Source organism: Carettochelys insculpta, chromosome 4, assembly GCF_033958435.1.
Source record: "Carettochelys insculpta isolate YL-2023 chromosome 4, ASM3395843v1, whole genome shotgun sequence".
Taxonomy (NCBI): domain Eukaryota; kingdom Metazoa; phylum Chordata; order Testudines; family Carettochelyidae; genus Carettochelys; species Carettochelys insculpta.
In genome coordinates this window covers 106,203,536-106,229,766 of record NC_134140.1, presented here as the reverse complement: position 1 = coordinate 106,229,766, position 26,231 = coordinate 106,203,536, and the positions used below count along the sequence as shown (strand labels likewise).

The following is a 26,231-nucleotide window of genomic DNA, read 5'->3' as shown; positions in this document are numbered from 1 at the left end:
AGCTATGATTGTTGACTGTGATCACCACGGAGAATTTTTCCTCTGTATTTGTGGTGTTTACAGTTTCAGAGCAAATACTACCTTATGTTTATTATACTTATTTATATAATTATATTTATACTTATTATTACCTTATAATATCACCTTATATTATGAGTGAGATTAATGCTTGCGGCAACTCACAGGCATTTCATAGTGTCTGAACACATTCTCGTAACTCTAATATATATTTTAACAATACTAACAGACAGGTAAGCCAGACTAATTCCCAGCTCTGCATTTGTCAGTGTTTTCTGAGACCCAGGGGTCTTGGCATAAGCTGGCATCCTGTCTGCCAGCATCACAACCCCAGCATTTACTTTTCAGACAAAAGGACTGAAAACATTGCTTTTCATTTTTAACTGTTGATTCAAAAAGTTTATGGGTTCATTAGTTTCCATTATGATCAGTCTTGGCATTCAATCCTCACACAGACAGCATTAAATCAAAGATTTGGCATGCACATTTGATCTGGGCAAAACGCACCTTATTTTGGAATACAATCCAACCATGAAACAGGCCTATTAATCGATATGGCATGAAGGTTGGCTGTTCTTCTAAAATGTATAGCAGAGCATAATGTCATTACAGAAAGTGCCCAATGGCAATTGCTTGAAGATAAACTCCACATTTGAGTAAGGCTATAACAACAGCAGCTTTCTCATTACTGCTGTTTCCGAGTTATAAACAACATGTGCTTGCTTTCAGTAGAAAAGAACAGACTGTAAGCTATAGAGATCATGGTTTATTTTCTCAGCTAAGCACCTCCATCCCCACAAAAACACACACACAAGTGGTCATCTTTTTTTAAGCTATTTGCCGAGTTACCACAATACAATATTTCAAGTACTGCAGTTGTTTAGAATCCTAAACACATGCACATACTGAATATCCCCGGCAGCATTGTTTGGTAAGCGTTGGTAAAAGCTACTTTTTAAGGAAGACCACTGTACAAAACATGAATAATTGAAGAGGAGGTTGGAAAGTAGTCTACTGTATGTTAATGAATCTGATATCTTTATCAGCAAGCTGATTGTGTGGTGAGCCACTGATAGTCTTTGAAATAGGTCATCAAGCTAAGTACCACTGTCAGATTTGAAATATGGCTGGATCATTTCATGCCCACCGGTAACGTTTGTACAGTTGCTTTGCAAGCTCAGTCCATGCGAAAAACGAGTCATACCTCAGAAGGTTGAATTAAATGAAAGGTTAGATTCCACCTTGCTCTTAGTGAATATGAGCTGCTAGATAATGGTCCTCACCCCCATTTCTTTTATGCTGTGTAAGAGCAGGAGGGCAGGGACAAGAAGACAGAGAAATACCTTAACAAAGTAGCTGGTGAATATCAGATGAGTATTCCAGGAAGCATAAAGTGGCATAATTGCCTTTATGCCACATGATTCCCCCTCACTCAGGCAAAGAATATGTTTGTGGGTGGGACCATTCACAGGTATAGTCAGAGGTATCATTGGGTGTGGCCATGTAAATTTTAGGGGTCTGTTGTAGCTAGTGTGATTAAGAGCAGCTCTAAATTATAGGTCTAACCAGTCCTTGGTTAGTTGGAGAAGATTCTGGAGCAGATCAACTCATGTACTGAACACAACTTAATTAGACTTGGCTACCTGACATTTCGTTGTGTGTAATAGCTTGTCTGTTGCAAGAGATTGCAAGCATGCGTTGACCATTAATGCAAATAAAGGTCAGTAGACTAACCAATGTATTGATAAAATTGCTAACTTTGTTCATATCTCCGCAACATGTATAGAGATCAGGTGGTGTTTGCCATTGTATTTTCTTCTAAAAAGCTACTTTGCTAAAGACCTCTTAAGACAACTGGTTATCAGCTGTATCCCATTCTTTAGTTTCATTTAAATGAATGCTGATGAATTCTGTAACATTGTTCCTCTAATTCAAAAAATGGACAAGTTGATTTCACAAAGTTGTAATTGGATAATTATCATGAACTTTCATAATCTCTTTACATTTATATGTAGCTAAATCTGGGGAATGAGATTCCCATTGCTGTTTGTTGGTTGGATCACTCCAAGAAGAGCTCCAACTATTTCAATGCCTCGGCCTGGACTCCTGCCATCTCTCCTTAGGTTAACAAACACCCTGCTGGTTTGAATTGGAGTTTGTGTGTCTCTAATGAACATTAGTTCCTTGACTATCTACAAATAAACTAAACAAAATGCTGAGAATTGCAAAATAGGAACGTTCTGAATTAAGAAAGAGAAGTCTAGATCTGCAGTGTCCAAAACATTTGCTACTCGCCACATGAGCGAATAGGATACTACGTTGTGGCAAATACATGCATACCTAATTCATAAGATGGGGGTGGCCAGCCTGCAGCTCTTGGAGCCCTTAAATGCAGAATTCAGAAAAAGAAAGAAAAAAAAATGGGCTGAATATAGTGATGGAAAATAGCCAGGCTATGGTATCTCTCTAGTGGCTGAAATACTGGGACCTTCATTCTTAGACTTCACATTGACTCCATTTTTAAAAATAGGCACCACATTAGTAACACATCTCAGTCTTCAGGAACAGTTGTTGTTATTAATGGTGTATTACATACCTACCTCAGCATCTCTGCTATTTCACACTTTACGTTTTTTCAAACCTCTGGTAGTGACTAAATGCCATTGAGTTTCTCATGTTGCTCCATAACTTCCTCTTCAGAGACATCAGTATCTGTCAAGGTCACACTCATATACTATAAAAATTGCCATAGTAATAGAAACTTCCCCCTATATAAGCTAATGGGAAAAAAGAGAGGAATTTTTCAACTCTGTTTTGTGCTTTCTCATCTTTGGTGTGTAGAGTGACTGTCATCAAAAATTATGACACTTGCCAAAATTGATATCTATCTGAAATATTGCCATTATTTTCTTATACAGAATAGAATATATGGAATAAGAAAATAACGAGAGTATCTCAGGAAAGTGCTGATTTTTGTGATCATGGAAGAGCCACACATTTCGTCTCCGTATCTGATAGTGGCTGAGTCTGTGATTCTAAAGTTTTGTATTTTGTTTTGCCCATCAGCACTACAGGACCCACCCACCCCACCCCCTCTTACTGCAGGAATTTTTATGCAGAACTTCCAGTTTTTTAAATCTGCTACTTTAAAGTTAATAATCACCACTGCCAATTTTAGGGAAGTACTTCTCTATTCTGATAAAAAAAATCTCATTTTTTTTAGTGATTAGTAATGGAATGCTTGCACTCTGACCCATGCATACTACGTAAGGGTCAAATCCTCAAGTGTAGATACTAAAATGAATGGCCCTAAAATGTAATGATTTAGAATATAAAAATTACCATGGCTGACCATATCCAGCTTGTGCCATCCAGTCAAGTGTGCAGTGGAGTGATGCATTTGCTGTTACTCATACAAATGTACTTCTTTTCTTGGCTACCTTCCTGAATGTGTGATCATATCCCCTGCTCCCCTCTCTCCTCTGGTCAGGATGAAGTCATCCCACTAACATTTGTCAGACTCGCTCTCTCTTTGCTGTGCTATGAAATGGCGTGAGCTTTAGTAATGCACATTCCTTTCTCTACTGTCTTATTTTCTCATCACTTAATAGCACAAAATTACTTCATAACCATCCTTCCTTCCAACTTCTACTTAGTTCAGGACTACACTGCACAGGGAGGGAAATGAATGACTTCTGGTCCAAAATTATCTGCTCAATCCAGTGGAAGGATCCCCATTGACTTGGATCAGGTTCTAAGATTGCGTTCTAAAACTTAACAATATGCTTTGACTTTACATTCATTCTCAGACTCGTTTTGGAGGCAGTGGTTGCTTCCTGCATAGCACAATCTATATCTTCCTGTTTTATTGTCACCACCGCAGGCCCCACGGGCATGGTGTGTGAGTGTGGGGAGTGGGGAGGCTGGCTCTGCACTTCTGGAAGGAGTGGAGCCTTTGGCATTGAGGAGCAAATATGCTGAGCTCCAAGTCCTAAATAAGGGTGGAGGTGAGAGGTGGGTGAAGTGTTGAACTGGGAAAAAGGGAGGGTTGCTTCTTAGTCATGGCCCGCTCCACTGAGAGTGATAGTGCTATTTATTACGAAACTGACGTGGTTATAGCTGTGGCTTACACCACACTACTAACAGGAGGAATAGGATTACACCCAAAAGGAAAAGAAACACCCCTTGGGGTTTTTCTAACTCCCAGTAGTTCTCTAAAATAGCCCATGGGTTGGTGGAATTCATTGGCTGTTATCTATCCTGATTTCTAAGAGGTGTTATCTATTCCCAAGAAGTGTGAGTTTTGAGTTTCAGGGGATAGGATTTAAGGATTAATAGGAGAAAGTGACGTACAGACACAAACACCACTCTGTTCTGTAGAACACGGAGGTTTAGTGGACCACGCTTCCCAGCTGAGGCAGCTTGCTTTCAGAACTTCCTGGTCATTGGGTCAAAGCCCTCTCGGGGGTCCTGGGGCGTTTTTGCCTCAGCCTTATACGTGATCCTTACAGACTCATAAAACTAAAGACATACACACAGCAATACACATAGCTATGGCAGGGTATCAAAAGAAAAGCCAGAGATAAAATGCAACTGCTAACTTTTACTTACATAGCTGAGCAGGTACAGGAAGAAAACAATAAAACACTGCATCTGGCTATCTAAGCTATACTGTTACAAATTTCTTCGTGGTACCAATAGGTTTCCACACACTACTCTATTTAACTCATGAGCAGGCGGGAGGAGCGGCGAAGGGTGATCAGTCTTTGTTGCAGACAGCATCCGGTCTCTCCAGGATTTGGGAGTTCCTCCTCCTCCTTACTTTGTTGCCCCCTCTTATGATCTGCCGTTTGCTGGCTCCCCCCGAGGCCTGACACATCACATCCTGGTTGCTTCTGCTTCTCTTCGCCTGCAACCCTTCTCAGCGCCCCCCCCCCTTTTTACACAACCATACATCCCATACTACTTTTTCCCTTTTGAGGTATGCAGCTGGTGCCTCTGGGCTGCTAGGTCAGAGGCCATGGCTCTTTTCTGTATAGGGTTTTTCCTGTTTGTCAATTTTAGACTGGGGGGGGTGGCTGCAGACAGTGCAGTCTGCAATCACTTCAGTAAATTCCATTGCTAACTGGGTTAGACTTCCCCAATTCACTTGGTTCCTCAGTTCTTGGTCTGGAGTTTGTGGTTTAGCCTTTTGTGCTAAGGCATATTTCCCTATCACAATTTAAAAGGGTCTCTGGACCCTGCCTCCACCCCATGTACCTCACTGCGTTGTTCAAGTGCCCATGCAATGCATCCTAACATGCCCGAGCATGGCCGTTCACTTAAGGGTCACCAGGTAATTTTGCACAGGCATAAGGGTTAGGATCTTGTCAGTAAGCCCTTAGCACCACCTAGTCCGGTGCCCACCAGCCCTCAGAGCCACATGGAGCAGTGCTCCAGTGGCAATTCAAAGGGGCCCAAGGCTCCAGCCTCTTTGAATCATTGGCACCTGGGGCAACTGCCCCCTTTTCCCCCCACTATCGGCAGGCCTGATTGTCTCTTTGCCTCCTGTGCCAGTAAAGAATGAAGCTCTGGTGAGATCTGACAAAGTAGCGGAGTTCATTTGCCCTAAAAAGAGAGAGTGCCTAAGGTAGAGGATGTAAGTAAGCCAGAAATTTAGATATAGCAATACAACAGTGGAAGACATAGGGAAGTGCATTTTTCATTGATCACCACAGAAATGGTAGATTGAAGAGCTCCAAAGCCAATCTCTAGTTCAGGCTTTATCAAACTGAATTCCATGCCTAAATGCAGAACAAGTGCCCTGGATTATTGCTGAATCTGGATCATTCTTGTTTCAGAGCCATATAAACAGCATGAGCCACCCATTGCACAGAATTGTCCTCCCTTTCCACCAATTTGCTTCTACCACAGCTGGAGCACTTCTTCGCTCTTGCACTGTGTGCCATTGCTGAACATAGTAACTGTTTGTCTCACTCCTTCTCGAATCTCAGACCCGTGAGTAGGAGCCTTACCAAATCACTCTCCGTTTTGATAAGTTCCAGCATCAGAGGGTTTTAAAACTGGTCAGTTTCATGGTGAGTCTCAGCTCAAAAGGTCTTTGGAACTGGGGTCTGATCTCTCCCTGAAAGAGACCATGCAGAGAAATGACAAGTCCTGTGCCTCCCCGGCCCAGCCAGGACTTGCAACTAGGAGCAGCCTCTTGGTTGTAGTGCTCCCAGTAGATGAGATAGGATTTCAAGGGGAAGGCCTTACTTCACAGAGCGTGGAACATTTTTCACAGCTGTGGAATGGTGAGGACTCTACCTAAGAGAAGGGTTAGCTCAGGGGTCTGTAACTGAAATAGCAAGAAGAGCCATTTTTTCAAATTCAGTTACAAAATCAATACTTCAAGAGCCGCAATGCATGTGAGTATGAGACCGGCCTTAATAAACCACCTCAAACTTTACTTTTTAATCACCTCATTTTTAAGAACAGCACACACACATTGATTTGTACCAGTTACAAAGTTGTTACCCACATCTCCAGGCTTAACCCATCTCAGCCCGAATATGCCCCCTATACCCAAACTTTAGCCCCCATCCTACAAGCCTGCCCCCCATCCCCAGGCTTAATACCTCTCAGCTGCAAACTCTGCTCCCATCCCCAGGCTTAACCACTCTCAGCCCCAAACCTACCCCTCCCATTGCTGGAATTAACCTGTCTCAACCCCATCCTCTGCCCCTCCCTACCCCCAGGATTAACTCACCTCAGTGCAAAGTAGGTCCTCTGCAGCCACTGCCTCACCCCCCACCCCGCCCCCGGCTGCTCCCTGACCACCTCCTTTCCTCCTCCTGAGTGGAACTGTCTGGCTCTGACAGGGGCAGGCTCGGCTGCTCCTCCCCCCCGAGCCCTCCTGGGGGCTTAGCACTTCCCCCACCTGCAGCGTGGGCGGCGCCCTGCCCTTCTGGTTTTCTCTTCTGGAGCTCCCTGCCCTGCTGCTAGTTTCTTCTCCAGGGCTCCCTGCTGAAGCTGACTGCTCGGCAGCTCTGGAGGCTGCTGCCACTTCAAGAAAAAAAAATTCGGTTGATTTAATGGTGGGCAAATGAATTTAGTTTTATTGTTTTAGCAGCAGTAGCCTCTAAAACCGTAAAAAGAGTCAGCGGCGGCAGCGCTTGGAGCTGCAGGTTGCTGACCCCTGGGTTAGCTCAATTTCTTAATCTTTACTTAGGTGGCACAGCAGTTAACCCTTGAACAGTGTCAGCTGTCTGAATCAGTAATGTGTCTGGTGCTTCTCTAATTAGTGAACTACTGTAAGCCACCCACAACATTCCCTCAGGCCATGACAAGCAACAGAGATAGCGGATAACATACACTTCTTCCTGTGCTGAGTTACTCCTCACTCTCCTCCGTATGCACCTTGCTCTATATAGGATTCTGAAATGGCTACAGTTCTCAGCCCATACTGTGCACAACATAGGCTGAGCTCACATCAGGCACCACTGGACATATTCTTATGTAATGTTGATGCCATTATGGTGGTACTTTGAGTTAAAAGCATGGGGAGGGAGAGCGTCTGCCCCGGTCTCCAAATCCCTTGTCTTTGTTAGGACAAAGTAATGTTTAGGACAGTACAAAATGTCCACTCCAAAGTGGTATCCCAGAGATAAATAATGATGATGCTTCTGCCTGTGATGGAGTCCCTTTGCTTGGGATACTCCTAAACCTTCTCTTTGAGAGGTTACTCCCCCCATGTTTGCAAACATACCCTTGAAGCATTTATTTTGTCCTTGGCATGGACCAGATGGCACCAAGTGCTGGCCAAACCTGGTCACTTCACAAGGTGTTAACCCTTGTCTCCCTTTTCTAATTGCCCAAGCTGAGCTAGGTGCTCTCCTATCCATAAACTCTGTGGGTCCGCAATAAACTTCATGTCTGTCAATGGACAATTCCACTTCTCAAATAGCGCAAATCAAGAAAGATCCTTTGATTTCAATTCAGCAAAGCTGATTGACACCAGCTGATGACCTGGCCCATTGTTCTTCAGTTTATTTTTCTAGCTAAAAGTGAAACTGGGAAAATCTCTCTGACAAACCCATGGAAGCTTTTACAATGGGTAGAAGCTCAAGCATCTTTCGTTTTCCTTTGCTTTTCAAGCACGTATAGAAGATTGGCATGTTTATCCAAGTTATTGTACCTGATGAGCATGAACCCAAGTTACCATCAAAAGTTTTCCATTTTAAGAGATTTAAACAAAGACAATGCATTAAGAGTGTCAAAAGCAGAGATTTCCTCATTCATCCTTTTTTTAATCTAGTCCATGTTCCAACTGCCTCGTCTTTCTTTCAGTACATATAGAACAATGAGTATTCTGGATCACAAAAGCATGATCTCAGCAAGTGAGGAGGAGGCACTCATTAGAATGCCTCTGAGTAAGAGATATCTTGACTATAGGAAATGATGGAGAAAATGCAGACGCTGCAGGCTACTGCAGTACGAAGTGGCGGTAAGCCAGTGACTGTCACGTAGTGTTAGAGTATTTGCATAGACAGACTGTTAGCCTTATACAATTCTGAAAATAGTTAAGATATTCTGAAAGCAGCTAGACTGTCCAGTTTGTGGATTCATCCACATAACTACCATGCTGATCTGAAATGTGGGATTAGTTGTCTGTATCTCAATTGGACATGGAGATCTTAAGGACAACAGAAGGCATTCAAACAGTTTCATTGTGTCTCCATGGTTCTCAGCTGCAGCCTCATCAGGATTAAAGCTTCTGCTATGCCTGGATTTACAGTTTAAAATAAACTATGGGTAAGTCCAAGTTACGTTGGACATGGTCAATAGAAACTGATTGAGAAGCATTGCATAATCATCCCTGACATGTCCTCCTTGAGCCCTGTGAAATTTTTGTTAAACACTTCAGACAGTCTTCAGATATACAATGGTATAGTATTTAGCCTGCTGCATGAAAAAAACAAAAACAAAAAACGCTTATGAAAAGATGTTGGTTTATAGTTACACTTTTACCTTTATGGTACTAACTACAAGATTCATTTTCACAGGGACAGATTAATACACTCTGGAGTTCTTCATACAATATTATAGATCCCCTGTGGCCTGGCACTGAGTTCAGTATGACAGTGACAAAGGCTTCCTTCCCTCTTTCTGCAGGCCAGGAGAATGATGAGAGGCCCCTTTCTTCAACGTACGAGTAGGAGGGCTCACTGCTTCCCAGAAACATTGGAGGTGGCAGCAGAGGCTCTAAGACATAGCACCTAGAGTTGGTGTTGAAAATATCAGTTTGTTGAAATTAGAACTTTCATGAAGTTTTAATTAAGCTTCGGTCAGGAAGATTTTTCAGGTTCCGAATGGAATTTGTGGTTGCGAGAGAGAGAGAGACTCCAAAATAACCAGTAGATCAATGGTCAAGGTACTCATCAAAGATGTGGAAGATCCAGGTGCAAGTCCTTGGTGCATACCAGCCAGGATTTGGATCTTTCAGATCTCTGATGAGTGCTTTGCCTGCTAAGCTGTGCAGTTAGTCTCTCTGTTTTCCCAGTAAATAGTAACTATTTGTACAAAGTGGAGCAGCTCCAACAAGAGAGCAAGAGAGACTCACTAAAGATCCAGGTTCAAGTTACTGTTCCAAATGTGAGACTTGAATGTAGGCTTCCCCCACCCCAGGTGTGTGCCAAATGGTGGTCTCTTCTGTGACGTCTTTTGTCAAGTTTCACTGTAAGAAAATTCTAAAGGTCAAAATTACCTAAGTTTTGTTCCTCACTGAAACAAACGCAAAGTACCAAACTTTAAAATTTTCTGCTGAGTGGAAATTTAGCCTTTTCAGCCAGCTGTAGCTACACACCATTCAGCTATATGATGCAATTCACAACTCTCAGAGCAACCATTTCAGGCCACCTGCATACTCAGGCACATGTCACTGCATCAGTCAAAAGGACTAGAAAGTTATTTTTGTTCTTTTTTGGTTTAATGCAATCTTAGAGTCATCTGTAATCATATGACTTCAGAACTCAGGTCCAAAGCATAGGCCTAATCTGCTCCAGATTCTGAATTTTGTTTAAAACACCTAGGCTGAGTCTACACGTGCCCCCAACTTTGAAGGGGGCATGATAATTAGGGCCACTGGAGATTACTAATGAAGTGCTGCGGTGAATAAGCAGCACTTCATTTGGCTAATTTCCCCTGTGGCAATTTCGAAGCGTCAGACTTCAAAGTGCCAGCATGCAGGTAGCCATGGGCACTTCGAAGTGCCTGCACTGCTTTGAAGTCCCTTTACTCCTCAAAATTTTGTCAGGTGGATGGTCCCAGGTCTTCAAGTTGCTCATCCTTACAACACAGGATTGACAATGCTACCCATAAACACTTTTAGAATACTGGACTGTGCATTCAAAATAGCCAAGGTCAAGGCCATAGTGTGGCAGTGCAGTGATTCCTCAGTTTAAAGGATTACACTGCACATAGAATAAACTGCCATTGTATAGTTATGTAAAAGTTTTTTATTCCAGTATCTATTTAAATTCCTGCAATTGTGAATATTTCACACCTGCTTTGAAAGGCTGGAACCAAATCTCTGTATAATGTCAGAATCTTCCAGCTTCCACAATTGCCTTTACAACAATCAAAATTTCGTCTAATTAACTGGCCAGACTCTGATACCAGACTTCACCTCCCGTTGGACCAAGCGAATAAGTAGGGCATTACTCTTGGAGAGTGTGGTTATGTGAATCAAGCCTTGAATTTCTGAAGACTCACCACTCAGAACATAAAATTCAGAAAAACGGTAAGCAGTACTACAGCACTAGCTTCATAGGTTGCACACTATGGCATAGATTCCCATGCTTTTACACTGAGTGGTGCCTTCCTTAGTCCTCAAGTAATTGCTTGAAATCTATAGGACTCCTTAAGGCTTTAGCTATTCTTAGCATGTATAAGGATATGAGAATTTTAAAAATTAGGTTACAGTATAATTTGTCCATTATCAAAAACATTGCACTGGGTGATCTGTTTAAAATACAGAGCTCATTCTAAATCCTATTCAGTACAGAAGCCAAAATAGTATCATTTTAGGGCTAGATTATGACTATATGACATGGGGGAGAAGGGAGTGGAGGAAGCCCACTTTGGCCCCCTGTTTTCTATCCAGATCACAAGAGATGTGCAAGAGAGAGGGGTAGGGGAGCTTTTGTTTCTCTGCTTGTTCAGCGCCTTTGCAAGTGGGAAGAATATAGGAGTGGACTTCCTATGCAGGCCAAATATATCCTGACACATATTACTTCACATGGAGCAAAGACAGAGTCAGGAATCAGACTCCTCAAAGTCTCAGTCTAGTTCAGGGGTCAGCAACCTTTCCCAGGCAGAGTGCCGAAATCTGATCTTTTGACCTCTGTGTACAGGTGCCAGTGCTACTTTTTAAAGTCTTTTAATAGTCGTACTTGCAACAGCTTCATTAATATGTAAATAAAGATGCAGAGCTTTACTGTTTAGGTGGTGATGGGAGCAGTAACTGGTCTTTTGTTAATCCACAGGCAGCATAACTTTGAGCAAGCTCCAGGCTGTATGCGGGGAGGAGTGGGGAGGCTGAGCTCCCGCCTTGCATGCCAATGAAAAGTGTCTCACGTGCCATTCTTGGCACCCATATCCGGGGGTTGCTGACCCCTGGTCTAGTTTCTGGTCTATTCCTGTGGTAGTGCAGCTACACACAATCCGTCACTCAGCTCTTGCAGCAGTGAGAAAGCCACACAAATTTAATGCTCAGACAGTAAATTAGGTCCTTAGATCACAAATCACAAAAAAAACTGAGCAGCTGCAATTCAGGTCCTTGTAACTAAATAGGGTTTTTTAAATAAAGGATTAAAAGTTAAAATCCAATGTGCGTACTTAATCCAAGGAGCAAATTATTTCAGTAGTTATGGTCCATAGTCATTTTTTGGCTGTGGTTAGTTTAAAATTAATACATTTTGAAATGATCTGAAAAGAAAATACAGTTGTGTTTCCACGTGGTTTTTAAAAGTTGCAACAGTAAAATAGCTGACTGTGAAATATTTTTCTCCAGATCTGATCAACCTTGAAAGTTCTGTGAACTTTCACATGCTTGATAATTTTTTAAAATTCACAACTTTCACAAATTTTAATTGGTCCCTGACAGTGCATGGATTGATCTTGTAATTAGCTCTTTCTACATCCCCTCTGAAATTTAAAATGTATGTTCTATTTCTTACTTTTTATTTCCCAAATACCAGCCTTTCACTTATCAAATATTAATTTAACTTGTGGAATATAATAGTCAGCCCGAAGAGCCATTTTTTTTCCAATTTGGTAAAAAAAAAAACACCTGAATAATTCAAGAGCCTCACTGCATGTGAATGAGACTTTATTAGCAGCATGATCAAAACACAGATACAGCATCATATCCCATAATGCGCTGCACCTATTAAAGGGGGTTATCCAACGTTTGGGGTTCACGTATTGTTTGCTATTTAGATATGAGCTGTTCATTGCTGGACTTCTAGACATTCACCATTTATCAAACATAATAAAGAGATTAAGAGATAAACTGCATCTGTTTATAGTGGAAAAGCTCTAGGGAGAACGAGTTATACTGTTCATTACGGTGTCATAGGACCTCCTGTCTTACAACACTGTGATTTAATCATGTCTTGTAAACTAAACAGAGTCATACCTCGTCGGTACTCAAACTGGGGGATTTTGGAAATAAATCCGAGAGTACTGCAGGAAATGGCAGCAGAGTGGTTCAGTACAGGTTGTACCTCCCTGGTCCAGCACCCTTGGGATCTCACGGGTCCCAAATGAAGGAATTTGTTGGACCAGGGAAGGTTAGTTCCAGCCCTTCTGCTCCTCTTGACTCCCAGCTGCCTCTCCCCTGCCCCTCCAGCCTGGTCACGGGTCCCCCCAGACAAGCTTTGCTTTCAGTCTTGGCTGCCCGCTCTGCTGCTGTGAGCCCCGGCCAGGCTGCAGGCCTGCTGTTGCAAGCCCTGCTCAGGCTGCGCACCCTAGCCAGACTCCAAGTCACTGGCTCCACTTGTGCTTCCAGCCCACTGCTTCTGGCACTCCTAGACTGCTGGCCAGCTGGCTGTACTGCTGTTGGCTCTGGCAGGGCTCTCACCTGCAGGCCCTGCTGTCACCCAGTTCCCATCCCCCAGTGTTTTCAGACCTAGGAACATCTGCAGGCTTATAGGACCAGAGATTTTGCTGGACTAGATAGTCCTGTTTTTTAGAATTTCAACATGTATTTACACTTTTTTTTCTGGCCTAGTAGTGAAGCAATGACCCAACATACTGTTTAATGAGTGTCATACTGCTAGAACAAGTCTTTCAGATGAGTTTTAATACTGAGGTTCAGATACTTTTTCACTATCAGAGATCTCCCAGTGCATTTCACAAGCTTAGTTGTGCTACCCCAAATGTTTTGTCTGAATTCCAATTTTCCTTATCTAAAAGAACTCTCTGGTTTTTCCATCTAATATACTATTATGGTGTGCGTCAATTGTCTCTCTAAAAATTGGTGTTAGTGTTCTCTGTTAAACACAGTGACATACACATCTGAAGAATACCTTCAGGGCCTCACGGTGAAAGGAGTTAGCTAATTAAACGTAAGCTGTTATGATCTAAACTTGGTTTTATGTCCATCCTTTTTACCTGGCATAGCAACTGAAAGTACAAGACAACATCCTGCTTGGACCTCTCTTTTGCTTTGTCATAGTAGATGATTTGCATTTTCTTGCGGCTGAGAGAAAGTGACTAACTCTGCTCTGCATAGTGGCATCCTACGCAGTTCTTAGGTATAGTGGCAAAATGCAAAAGGCTTTGTCGTGCGGTGTCATTTCTTTGCAAGATCAAGGCTCAAACACAGCAAACGCCTTGCATATTTTAAGCATGCGAGCAGTCCCATCTGTATTCAGCAAGGTATTTGAACATATTCTTTACTTCATACAGATTGACTTCATGGGTGAAATTTGGGCTCCACTGATGCCAAAGAGCATTTTCCCTTAGTGGACCAGGATTTCAGTCAATGTATTCAAGAGGCTTGTTGAACTGGGGCCTAGATAACAGTGTGGTTAGCCCTTTGAGCAAAAATTTTCAAACTTACAAAGTTAGGCACTTAAATAAGTGGCTTGATGCATAGTTCCCAAGTATCTGCAGGTCCCAGTGAAAATGTATTTGTAGGGTAATGGGGGTTGCTGGTGGTCAGAACCTAGAAAATCTGTCCACTTATCTACAAGTTTAAGTAATAGAGTTAATGATCTAATTTCAGGCGCCCAAGACTGAAAAAAATATATCTCTTATACTACTGTTAATCTGTTTATAGAACTCTAATTAGTGACAGCAAATGTAATTAATTAGCTTAAATGCCAACTTATCCATAGTGATAACGTGTACAAATTCACCAGTAATATATTGGTTTGAATCTAAATACGTATCCACTAGTCAAAATGAGTATTTGCTTGAGAGATCTTTTTTTTTTTAAAGTAACATAGGTACCATAATATTTTATGAAAAAATGCCTTTTTAATTATGGAAAAAGCAAGGAAATAGAACAGTAAAATCTGTGCTGTATCAAATATCCAGCTTTTGACATTAACTAATAAAACCCAGGAAACTGAAGGATAAAGTAGGTTGTCTGCCCTTAATTCACTGTTTAAGAGAAAGAGAATCTGTCCTGATAGAATAAAATCCTCTTATGAGGCATTTATTTATAGAGTGACTGAGAATAATGCCCTGAGTATACACTCATCCCTCATTATATGAGCACAATTGGTTCCCAAATCTCTGCTCATAGGCAAAAACTCACAAGTGACACTAAATTTCCATTAAAATGCATGTAAAAGTCTCCAATTCATTCCAAGTGCTTGTAATTTGACATAAACCAGTTGTTTAGGTGCTTTTTTCATGTATCTGAATAGTTTGGCACCAGAAATAGGATGTATGTACAGCAGGGATTCCCAACCTGTGGGTCGGGATCCAAACATGAGTCCTATTAGGTTTGTTAAAGGTTGCCAGCTGGGCATTTTCCAGCTGGATGTGGCTATTAAAGAAGCCATTTGCAGTTTCTTAACACTGCTGCCTTAGGGAGATATCCATCGATAGAGATAGCTGCTGGAGATGTTGGCTATCGCTGTCATTAGGGATAGCAATTACGTTATGCCTAGGTGCTGAAACCTTAACACTTGAGTTGGCTTTTAATGACTGTTACTTGCTGGGAGCAGAAGGGCTGAGGGAGCCACCCAGCCTAGTAGCCCCAGTGAAGAGGCTGTCGGGGGAGGAGGAAGAGTGTCTAAGGCTGGGGCTGTTTAGGAATGCAGGGGGGTCTAAAACTGGGGGAAGGTTTGGGGCTGCTGGTGGATTGGAAAGCTGGGTGGTGTTTGGGGCTGCTGGGGGGTGTAAGACTTGGGGAAGTCGAAGGCTGAAGGCAGTTTGGGGCTGCTGAGGGGTTTGGGACCTTGTGGGGGGGTTAAAACCTGGCCGAGGATGAAGTCTGTGGGGCAGGGGGGACTAATACAGTAAACCCTTGAGTTACCCAGGGGTTGTTCCTGCAAACCCTGCATAACTCAAATTTTCCTGCAAGGGGAGGGGAAGCCTAGAACCACCAGGGCTGGTCAGTTTCCTGTCCCAGAGTGGCAGGAGCTGGGAAGCAGGGGCAGGCTGGTTTCAGTCTCCCCATGGCTTACTGGGCCTGGAAAGTGATCAGCTCATGGCTGGTCAGTTTCACATTCCCACCAATGCAGGTGAGGAAACCAGGCTAAGAGCCTTCACCCTCTCTGGCTCCAGCTGCAGGGCTGCCAGACAGCTGCATCTCTGAGGGAAAGGAGGGAGAAGGCTCCAGCCGTGGGGCTACAGGTCTTCCTGTTTCCCTTCCAGGAACTCCGCAGCTGGCTCATAATAGCCGGGGAAGTTCACTCGTTTAGTGAACAAAGGATAGTATATGCGTCCCTCGTTTTAGCAAGTACTCATAAGTAAAGTACGTGTTAAGCAAAGGATGTGCGTAATACAAAACAAAAGTTAACAGAATCCTGAGCATTTTGTTTCTTTCAGAGAACTACCAGTCTCCCGTGTCTTTTTAAGAAATCACTCTTTATTTGGCTTATGGTGATATACCATCTGTTTACAGGTCAAGCCATGCACTCGTTCTGTCAGTGCTCCCACGGAGTTGAATGAATGCCAGATTGGCCCTACGTCAGTCTCATATAATCCCATCTTTGGGTGAAAATAACCTGCATTGGCATGCGACACTCGCACCCATGCAAATGGACAGGAAATGGGCAGGCAAGGATGGAGAATTGGCTAAGCTTTGGCTCTCTGTCCTTCTTATATACACATGCACACCCACTAGGCAGCAGAGCTGCACCAACGCAAGGTGTGGGGAGTAGCTGCCGCTAATATAAGACCAGAACAGACTTCTTTACCGTACCAAATTCATGATCCATTTTACATGAGTTCACTGTCATACAGGATTTTTGAAAATCTTAAATTTCACACTTTCATATATTTAAGTTTGAAATTTCATGATGTAAGTGGGGGTGGGAGGGATCCAAAATTAGACTGGGGATGGTACTGCCACCCTCATGTCTGCACTGCTGCAAGTGGTGGTACAGCCTACAGAGATGAACAGCAGGAGCAGCAGCTGCTGGCAGAGCACCCAGCTCTGAATGCAGCACCACGGCCACCAGCACTGCAGAAGTGAGGGTGACACAGTGTGGTATTGTCACCCTTACTTCTGCACTGCTGCCAGAGGTGGCTCTGACCGAGCCCTGGGGCGGCACCCTCAGCACTGCTGCTTCTTAGTTCTTGGGACTTAAAGGGGCCTTGAGTGTGCTCTGTGTGGGGGTGGGGGTTGGGTAAACACAGCAAACACAATCCAGTCAAAGTACCCTGGGATACTGCCCATGTCTCCCACCCAGAAATGTGTTGAAAAATGACTCCAGTGCTGCTAGTGATGGTGGTGCCTTCAGACCAGGTGCCTGGCCGGCAGCCATTGCACTCCAGCTGCTCAGCTCTGAAGGCAATGCAAATGTAAGGGTATCCATAGTGAGACCTCCCCACTCCAAGCCAGATTTCATGGGGAAGGCCACATGTCACAGTGTGTGACATGTTTGTCACAGCCATGAATTTGGTAGGGCTCTAGCTAAAACAACGTGCTAGGGATGTGCCAGGGAGAGCCAGCAGGCAGCGCAGCAGCTGCCTGCACTGGCCCCAATGTACAGCCTCTCCAGAATATTGGGGACCACTGATATAGATAGACAGGACAGATAAGAATAGGAAAGGAACTAGGCCCACAGAGGTAAAGTCATTTGCCCAAAGTCACACATCAGGTCTGTGGAAGAACCAGGAGCAGAACTCAAATCTCCTGTCCTCTAGTGCAGGCCATCAAAATATATCGAAGATGCCTATTCTGTAGAGTGGATTACATGACTCGCATGCTTTACTGAATATTGTTTTAAACTAGTTTAATTCATTTTCATATGGGAGACTGGCTTCAAGACCTCGTAACTATGGTATTGGGCAGAGAACTGAAAAAAATACAGTAAACTAGAGGGGCAATGTACAGGACTAAGGCAAATCATATTATACTGAACAACAAGAAGTCTTGTGGCACCTTGTAGACTAACAGGTATTTTGGAGCGTAAGCTTTTGTGGGCAAAGACCCACTTTATCAGATGCATGAGTGGGGGGTTAACCACCCCCCCACTCATGCATCTGCCAAAGCGGGTCTTTGCCCACGAAAGCTTATGCTCAAAATATCTGCTAGTCTATAAGGTGCTACAAGACTTCTTGTTGTTCACGAAACTACGAACTAACACAGCTACCTCTCTGAGACATATTATACTGAGATCATGTCAGGAATCCTGTTGTTTGTTTGAATTGCAGCTAGTCTCTAAAGGGCAATAGGGTGATCACATTGACCTGCAAATGGGTAATTACATTTTGAGCATTAACTGAGGAGAGGAACTTTCGTTGTTGGCAAGCTACTGCATTAGACAACAGCCATCTCTCACTCCCACAATGATCCCATTGATCTGCTGTTACCACCTCATTCAAAGACTGTGGGTCCGTAATGTAACTCAATACATTAGCACCAACAGCACTGGGTATTTCATTATGGGTGATGTTATTAACTTTAATATAATATGTCTAGTTTTAAAGGAAACATCAGAATTAATACAGAAGAGACATACACCCCCCATATTATCACATATATAGTTATTATAATGAGATGGCAATTCCTCTGTAATTAAAACAGAGACAAGATTTCTGTTTAACAGCCGATTTTCCTAAGTGCTCTAAAATCTGCATTTACTCAGATTGCGTGAATGTTGTTATTCTTCATCAAAGGCCTGGGATAGTCTTAAGTTGCAAATTTGGAGACATAAATACTCAGCCTCACTAATTTTCACTTAGAGAACTATAGAGAACTACTTATTTTTTGTAGGTGAGCAAATATGAAGGGAGACCCTCCAAAGTTAAACTATGAAATCTACTTTGTGCATTTATGTAGTTATAATTCTTCATATTAACTTCATGTTATACCAGGAAATGTTCTGTCTTTATTGCCATTGTAATAATAATAGCAAAGCAATAGGAGACGTCATTACATGCATGCTGAGAAATGGAGGGATGCCATTAATTTTTGCATTGGAATTATGGTGTATGCTGGTTATCAGGATTCTACCATGTTTGTGTGTATTTGCCTGTTGCAGACCTTTGTAATTCTCTCATTACCATAGGGTCTAGGCACCACATTCCCACTTGCTACTGCATGTAACACATTGCCAAATGACTGGCCCACATAAATGGCCCTAATCCTGGTTCCACTGATGTCAATGAGAAAACTCCCATTTGGTGCAGGATCAAGCAATAAGAGAATGCAGTTCACATGTAGGAGAGTGAGTCCTTTGCTCAAGTGAGTCCTTTGCTCAAGTCCTTTGCCTTGTGCTTTTGATGCAGGGGGTCCAGAGATCTGTCCCTGTTCAGTCTTGTAGTTTTATTATATATGTATCCATTAACACTGTAGAAAATATAGTATGATCTTTTGTTGCACTGCTTTAGAGCTGGTATATGGCTTTATGCTATTATGCCAAAGGAAAGCAGTTAAGTTTCTACATGGTGCCTTTACTATGGGGAAAGCCCATAAGCCCTGACTTATAATGGAAAAATCCCACATTAAGATTTAAAGCTTCATGAGTAGATACTCAAACATATATACCAGAATTAAAGTGAAACCTTAGCTTTCTCATCTTACGTATAGTCATTATGATTCAGTATTACATTTCAAGATCACAGGCTATTTTTTCAAATATCCAGACTAAATTTATAATGCACACAAATGCAAAATGAAGTACATTTGTCCACTTTTTAGGTAATTTTTAAATACATTATCTAATTTGGGGGGCCAAATCTTGATGTAGATTATGATAGATTAAGGGCCTCATAAACCAGAGATAAGTTTCTTGAAACATGGCTTTACTTCTAAGGCTCTGAGTATCTGTGCAGAGATCTACCATGACATCTACAAAAAAAATGAGGTCTGAAACACCATCCTTCTTCCCTCAACCTCTATGTATAACTCTCCCCAGTAGCTCTGTGGATTGGTGATTTGGGCAAGCATACTTCATTACCCTTGCATCTATTGGAAACAGCATAGGGAAATGAATCCATTCAGCGATTATACCAACTTTCCTGTAGAAGTCCGTGCTTGCTGGGATACTTCCCTTCAGGAGAATCCTGTCCAGGAATACAACAAAACAGTGGTACTAGGGTTTTAGGGCAGACCTCAAACTCGGGCAACACAGAGGAACATGGCCACTCAGTGAAACCCCAACATCCACAGGGTTTAGAGTGAGATTCCTCAGTTTCTTCTGTGTGCGGGCAAATTCCACCTAGACAATGGAAGAAATCAGAGGAAATTCTGCAGTATTTCTAGGTACTGTGTAGGTTTTTTGTTTTTATTTTTAATAAGGCCATTGTCATTTCTCTGTGTGAATTCAAAACAATCCAGGTTATGAAGAAAAACGCTGCAGTAGTTTTAAAATTGTTGAATGTTTATATGTAGCAAACCAGTTTTTAAAGCTCAGTGGGATTGTAGGTAGACAGCACCTGTGATGATCAAGCCCTGAATTGCAAAAGTTTGCACACACAAATACCCACATATATAATATATAAAAACCTCTGTCTCGTGTTTTATTAACACCTGGCCTATGCATGCTCATATAATATCAGCTTTCAAAGCAAGTACAGGTTAGACCTCCCTTGTCTGGCACCACTGGGACCTGAATTGTCCCAGATGAGGGAGTTTGCCAGACTAGGGATGGTCAGTGGCACCTCTGGTTCTCCCCAGGCCACCAGCCTCCTGGCCAGGCTCCCCTCACACAAGGCAGCCCCACTGTGAACCCCAGCCATGGGGCTCCACTGCAGATCCTGGCTGGGCTTCTGGTGCCCCAGCTGTGGGATCCACTCTGCTCCTATCCCTTGGCCAGGCTCTGGGATGACAGCTTCCTGCCCATGGGACTGGCTCTGTTTCCTGTTGGCTGTGCTCCTAGCCCTCCAGCCTCAGATGGGCTCTAGGTTGCAACCTCTTCTGCCATTGGTCTCCCAACTGCCCCCCCACAGCTCTCTGGTCTAGGGGTTCTCAGCTCCAGCAACATCCACGGTCCTGCCAGATCATGTATGTTACCAGACCACAGAGGCTCAATCCGTACGCCTTTTTACATATTGGAGCTGTAAGGATAACAAAAATGTCTTGATGCTTAAGACATATTTCATCAACTCTTTAATGGACAATGTTTCTTCCAAGGGAATTAATAAAAATGTAATATCAACTATTTTATATCTTATAAAGGTGCCACTGTATTCCACTGCCATGTCCATAATGCATAGAGAGCTGACAAGAAATAATGATCGCAGGCGTTATTGCTCACTGTTTCTCCAAGAGGTTCTAAACTTTAATCATATTTATGGTATTGTGGATGAATGACACTAGGACCATCAATTTATCTTAATTCAGTAGAAGCTTAAGAAAAAATAATAAAAAGTATAATTTAACATGCAAGTATTTTCCTCAGCAACTTCTATGGCTTTAGCCATGATTATAGCTAATTTAGTGCTATGAAGGATAGATTTACTCTGTGGATCAACATCAGCACTGTGTGGAAATGCATTTAGCACCCCCTGGTGCTAAATGACTGAGTCATGTATGAGATGATTATAACCTCTTTAAGACAGAGTTTTATTATTCTGATCCTATTCCAGAGCTAGGAAATACAGCTGGCAAAACTAGCTCAAGTAGATTAACTCTCACTTGAAAATCCTCAGTCTCCACACCTTTCTAGGAATGTTGCATGATGCTGGTTTATATAGGTATTAGTGTTCACTAACAAGGATTTTACATATGTTGTAAGATCTGTGAAAATAAAAAGGAAAGAATATAATTGTACCATGTAAGACTGCAATAAATGTTAGAAACTGATCTAGGATATGGTAACTTTACATTAGCTTCACCTAATAACTTGATGCTGTGTGTGTATCCAGGTTTGTGGGGAAAACCAAAATGTTTACAGTTTATTTACATGCAGGGTGACAAGTATCAGAGGGGTAGCTGTGTTAGCTTGTACCTGCAAAACCAACAAGAAGTCCTGTGGCACCATATAGACTAACAGATTTTTGTAATATTAGCTTTTGTGGGCAAACACCCACTTCGTCAGATGCATGGTGTAGTGGGTCTTTGCCCACGGAAGCTTATGCTCCAAAAAACATCTGTTAGTCTATGAGGTGCCACAGGACTTCTCATTGCTTTTGTATTTCCATGCGGTTTCCTTTTTTCTGTTCTCTTTTTAAAGACTAAAACCAGTCTTTAAAATATTGTTTTAGTCCCTACTGCTCACTCACTCCATCCCTATTCAGGGGACCTCTGTGTCATACGAAACTAATATCTCTATTGGCATTCATTTTACTCTCTCAGGCTCAGAGCAGGCTTTGTTTGGTGGTGATATGGTCTCTTTTCATCTTGAGAGATGGTGGTTAGCAGGGGTGGTGAGGATCTATGGGCAGTGTTCGAGTCTGCAGTTTCTCTCGTGGCTTTTCTGTCCAATATTGGATTTGCACAGTCGATTGCAATAACCACGTCAGTCTGTTTCTGAGTTCTTGAGTCTTAGAGTTTTTCCTTCTAAGAGGAAGTTGTTTTGGGTGGTTTGCCCCTATACTGTTGAAGGATGATGTGCCCTGTCATTGCAATCATTGCCAGGTATTTCTACCTGATGATGTAGATTCCCAGGATTTTGGATTGATGTTGAATTTTTTCATGGCGTTTTTGCATGTATCCTTGCATCTTAGGTTTGGTCTTCCTCTTGTTCTCAACCCACATGACAGTTCACCAAAGAAGATTTCTTTGGGAAGACATTCATCACCCATTCTTCTCATGTGAGCAAGCCATCCTAGTCTTCTGCTGTTGAGGATCACTATGAGGCTGGGTATGCCAGATATTGACAGGACATCTGCATTTGAAACTTTATCTTGCCAGATGATATTCATAATTCCGTGGAAGCAGTGAAGATGGAAGCTGTTCAGTTTTTTCTCCTGGTTCGAGTAGGTGGTCTGTGCCTCAGAACCATATAACAGGTTACTTAATACACATATCTGGTAGATTAGTATCTTTGTTTTCACTGTCAGTTTAGGATTGTTCCATGCTTATTTTGTCAGTCTGCCAAAAATCGTAGCTGCCTTCCTGATTCTGATGTTCAGTTCTTCATCCATGGAGAGGTTTGTGGTGACAGTAGATCCAAGGTAACAGAATTGTTGAACCACATCTAATGGTCTGTTATCCAGAATGACGTTCGGTCGCTGAGGTATACTTTGAGTGAATACAAAAGTTTTCTTTGTGCTTGTGTCAAGGGAAAACAACTTGCAGGCTCTGGGCAGAGAATCCATTGGTGACTGTAGTGGGTCTTAATTTCGAGCAAAGAGAGCTGCATCATCTGCAAAGAGGAGTTCCCTGGTGAGGACTTTCTTGACCTTAGTTTTGGCCTTGAGTTTTGCCAAGTTGTAGAGAGAGCTATCTAATCTTGTGTGGAGAAATACATCACTGTGTGAGTTTTGAAATGCACAATTTAGTAGAAATGAGAAGAATATGCCGAAGAGGGTAGGGGCAGGAACACACCTTTGTTTGACTCTGCTATTCAGTGCAAATGGTTCCGATGTAGATCTATCATATTGCACTGTTGCTTTCATGTTTTCCTAAAAAGATGTTATGATCTTGAGTAGGTACAGTGTGCCGCCAATCTTGGTTAATACTCTGTATAGTTGTGATCTACTGACTGTGTCAAATGCCTTTTTTAAGTCCACAAATGCTATCAATAACAGCTTTCCTTGCTCTCTGCATTTTTCCTGTAGTTGTGGAAGTGAGCAAATCATGTCCATTGTTGACCTGCCAGCCCTGAAGCCACATTGTGTTTGTGGATAGACTCAATCTGCAAGTTTTTGCAGGTGTTTTGCCTGTGATACTTAGTAATGAGATGCCTCTGTAGTTGTTGCAGTCCCCCTTGTACTCCCCCCCTTTTTTTTTTATAGAGAGTGATTTTTATAGACAGTGATTGTTTGGTGGGACAGCATTGTTAAACAACAGAAGACCCAAGCCATGGAGGCTGGTGAGTTGCAGGGCATCTTTCATAGATTATTGTTTGAAATTCAACAGTGACGTCTATGTTGTCAGAAACACAAGAGGTTGCATATCTTATAGTTTTGTCTTGAACTAATGAAGAGTGACCATGCCCCCACCTTCCCTTGTTGGTGGATGTGAAGTATATATGTTTGTTATGTCATAGGCCTGGGTGGACACATACAAAATAACAGATGAAAAGTTCCCCCAGAAAATACCTGACCATCTTTTCTAAATATATTGTAAAATGTTCTGTCAGAATTATTTATCTTCAGTCCTTTGCCTTTGTTCGGCAAATAGCAAGAGGTAAACTTGTTTCTGTTATTGGGCTGAATTCTGCCCTTCATCACACCCTGGAAACATAAGGGAACAGATATAAGCAAATGGAGAATAAGTTGGTTGTTTTATCCTGATATCAGGTGGGACTTGAAAGCAGAGCACTGTGTTCTAAATCAAGAAGAGTATCCTCTGTTTCATCAGGTCCTGTCACTTGGGCTATGGTTACACTACAGTGCTGTGTCGACAGAAGTCATTGTCGTGAGAGTTTTCCCGACAAATCTTCTATTGACAGAGTGTAACCACACACAAAAGCCAATCGGAGAGTGCTCCACTCTGTTGACAAAGCAGCCACAGTGTCCAGGTGCTGTGTCAACAAAATAGGCACCCAGAAACACAGCAGCTAGGGCTGCCCATTGTTCTGGATTCCCTGTCTGTCAAGAGAAGATTCCCTCAGAGCATCCACACAGCTTATTTGTCAACAGCATCTGTTCACAGCAGCATTATGCCTCATAGCTTTGAGGCAGAATGCTGCTGGTGGAAGTGCTGAGTGTAACCATAGCCTTGTTGAGGTGTTGTCAGGGCTCCGCAGTGTTGGTTATTTTTTATGTTTTGTGGTTTGCATTACTTTATATACTGCAAAATTGTATATATCATTCTAAAGCTCTGCCATCTCTGCTTGGCTTATTGGAGGTAGGGGTTTTATGGTCTCTGTGGGGGTTACTGTTGGTTAAAAAAGTAATAGAAGAAAATTCTTGCTCCCCTGTCAGCTTTTATAAAATTTTATTGTTGTTGCATTCCTGTCCCATAAGAAGGGTAAAATAGTTATGGGAATAACAGACATTCCCAATGTGCACTGAGTTGTCTTAAGAGTATAGGAAGACATTCAAACGGATGTTTCCAAACATTCCAACTGTGAAAGGATGTAGAATTTCCAAATCGTCGCACAGCAGCCGATGCTTTGATGTTTTGAAGTTGTTTCTTAAAATCTGTTTTTTGCAGTCCTAACAGTAAAGCTGTGACATAAAGAATGCATTCCACACCTTCAGTGCATCCCATTAATGCTGACAATGCCTCCTTGTTTCTATGTATCAGGACTGACATTTCAGTAAAAAATTGTGCTGATCTTGGAAAAGAGATATTTTTGCTGTGTTCAGTCTTTAAAATGTCTTACATACAAAGCTCACTACAAAGTTTTCTGCTGTGCTTTTTCCTAGAATGGTTTCACTCCCTTATATATGGCAGCTCAAGAGAACCACATTGAAGTTGTAAAATATCTGCTGGAAAATGGAGCCAACCAGAGCACTGCTACTGAGGTAAAGGAGTGTACTTCTTTTCTACAGACTGTCTCATTTTCCTTCCTCTCGTGACCCAGATAATTTCAGAAAGAGCATGAATTTCAAACTGAATGATTGCAAACTTGGGACCAGATCAATAGAAAAATTTTGACTTCTATGGGGCCAGGATTTCACCTGGTGATCTGTGAATGGGTTATGCAGTGTATTGTCCCCCAACCAACCCTGTGAGGAATATGAAGAAAAGTTACTTAGCCATTGAGGGATATTCCTACAGCAACATTTGGGAGAAAAAGACATGGCAGCTTGACTTCATTAGTGATGTATTGACAAGCCCGTGCAAAGAATGTAGACTGCAGTTTTGGCAAAAACTTTTTGCCACCAGTGAATCCTGGGGGGATGCCCAAACTTTTCACCTAGCCAAAATTATTTTCATGCTTGCCTCCCCTAACATGACATGCTGTGATCTGGGAAAAGTCAGCAAGGGGAACTTGGCAAAATTTTCCTTCCACTATCCCATGCTTTTTTAGTGGGATGAACGTGTCTTAAAAAGTCTTGTGCTACAAGAATGGCATTACACCTCAGCCATTGTACCCTGCCTACCCTGCCTCTCAAAGCCATTCCTTTATGTTCAGAGTCTCTTGAATGCAGCACGTGTTCATTTGTGATCTCACAAAATGAAATTGAGAAAAACGATCATTATATACAAAGATGAAACACTATGGCTACATTGACACTAGCCCAAATCTTTCGAATGGCCATGCAAATGGCCATTTCGAAGATTACTAATGAGGCGCTGAAATGCTTTTTCAGCACCTCATTAGCGTGCCGCCGGTCACGGCTCTTCAAAATTGCCGCATTGTGCTGCCACGCAGCTCATCCAGACAAGGTCCTTTTCGAAAGGACCCTGACAACTTCAAAATCCCCTTATTCCTATCTAGGGAATTTCAAAGTTGGCGGGGTCCTTTCAAAAAGGACCC

The 26,231-nt window shown here is 42.4% G+C and overlaps 1 protein-coding gene across 2 annotated transcripts in view; it reads left to right on the top strand.

Moving 5' to 3' along the window:
* Positions 1 to 26,231, top strand: part of ANK2 (ankyrin 2) — a 223,750-nt gene that overhangs the window by 51,199 nt on the left and 146,320 nt on the right. For both annotated transcript variants that reach the window (XM_074993415.1, XM_074993414.1), the window contains exon 5: positions 25,174 to 25,272. In XM_074993415.1, the coding sequence (XP_074849516.1) occupies positions 25,174 to 25,272 (99 nt within the window). The remainder of the gene's footprint in view (positions 1 to 25,173; positions 25,273 to 26,231) is intronic.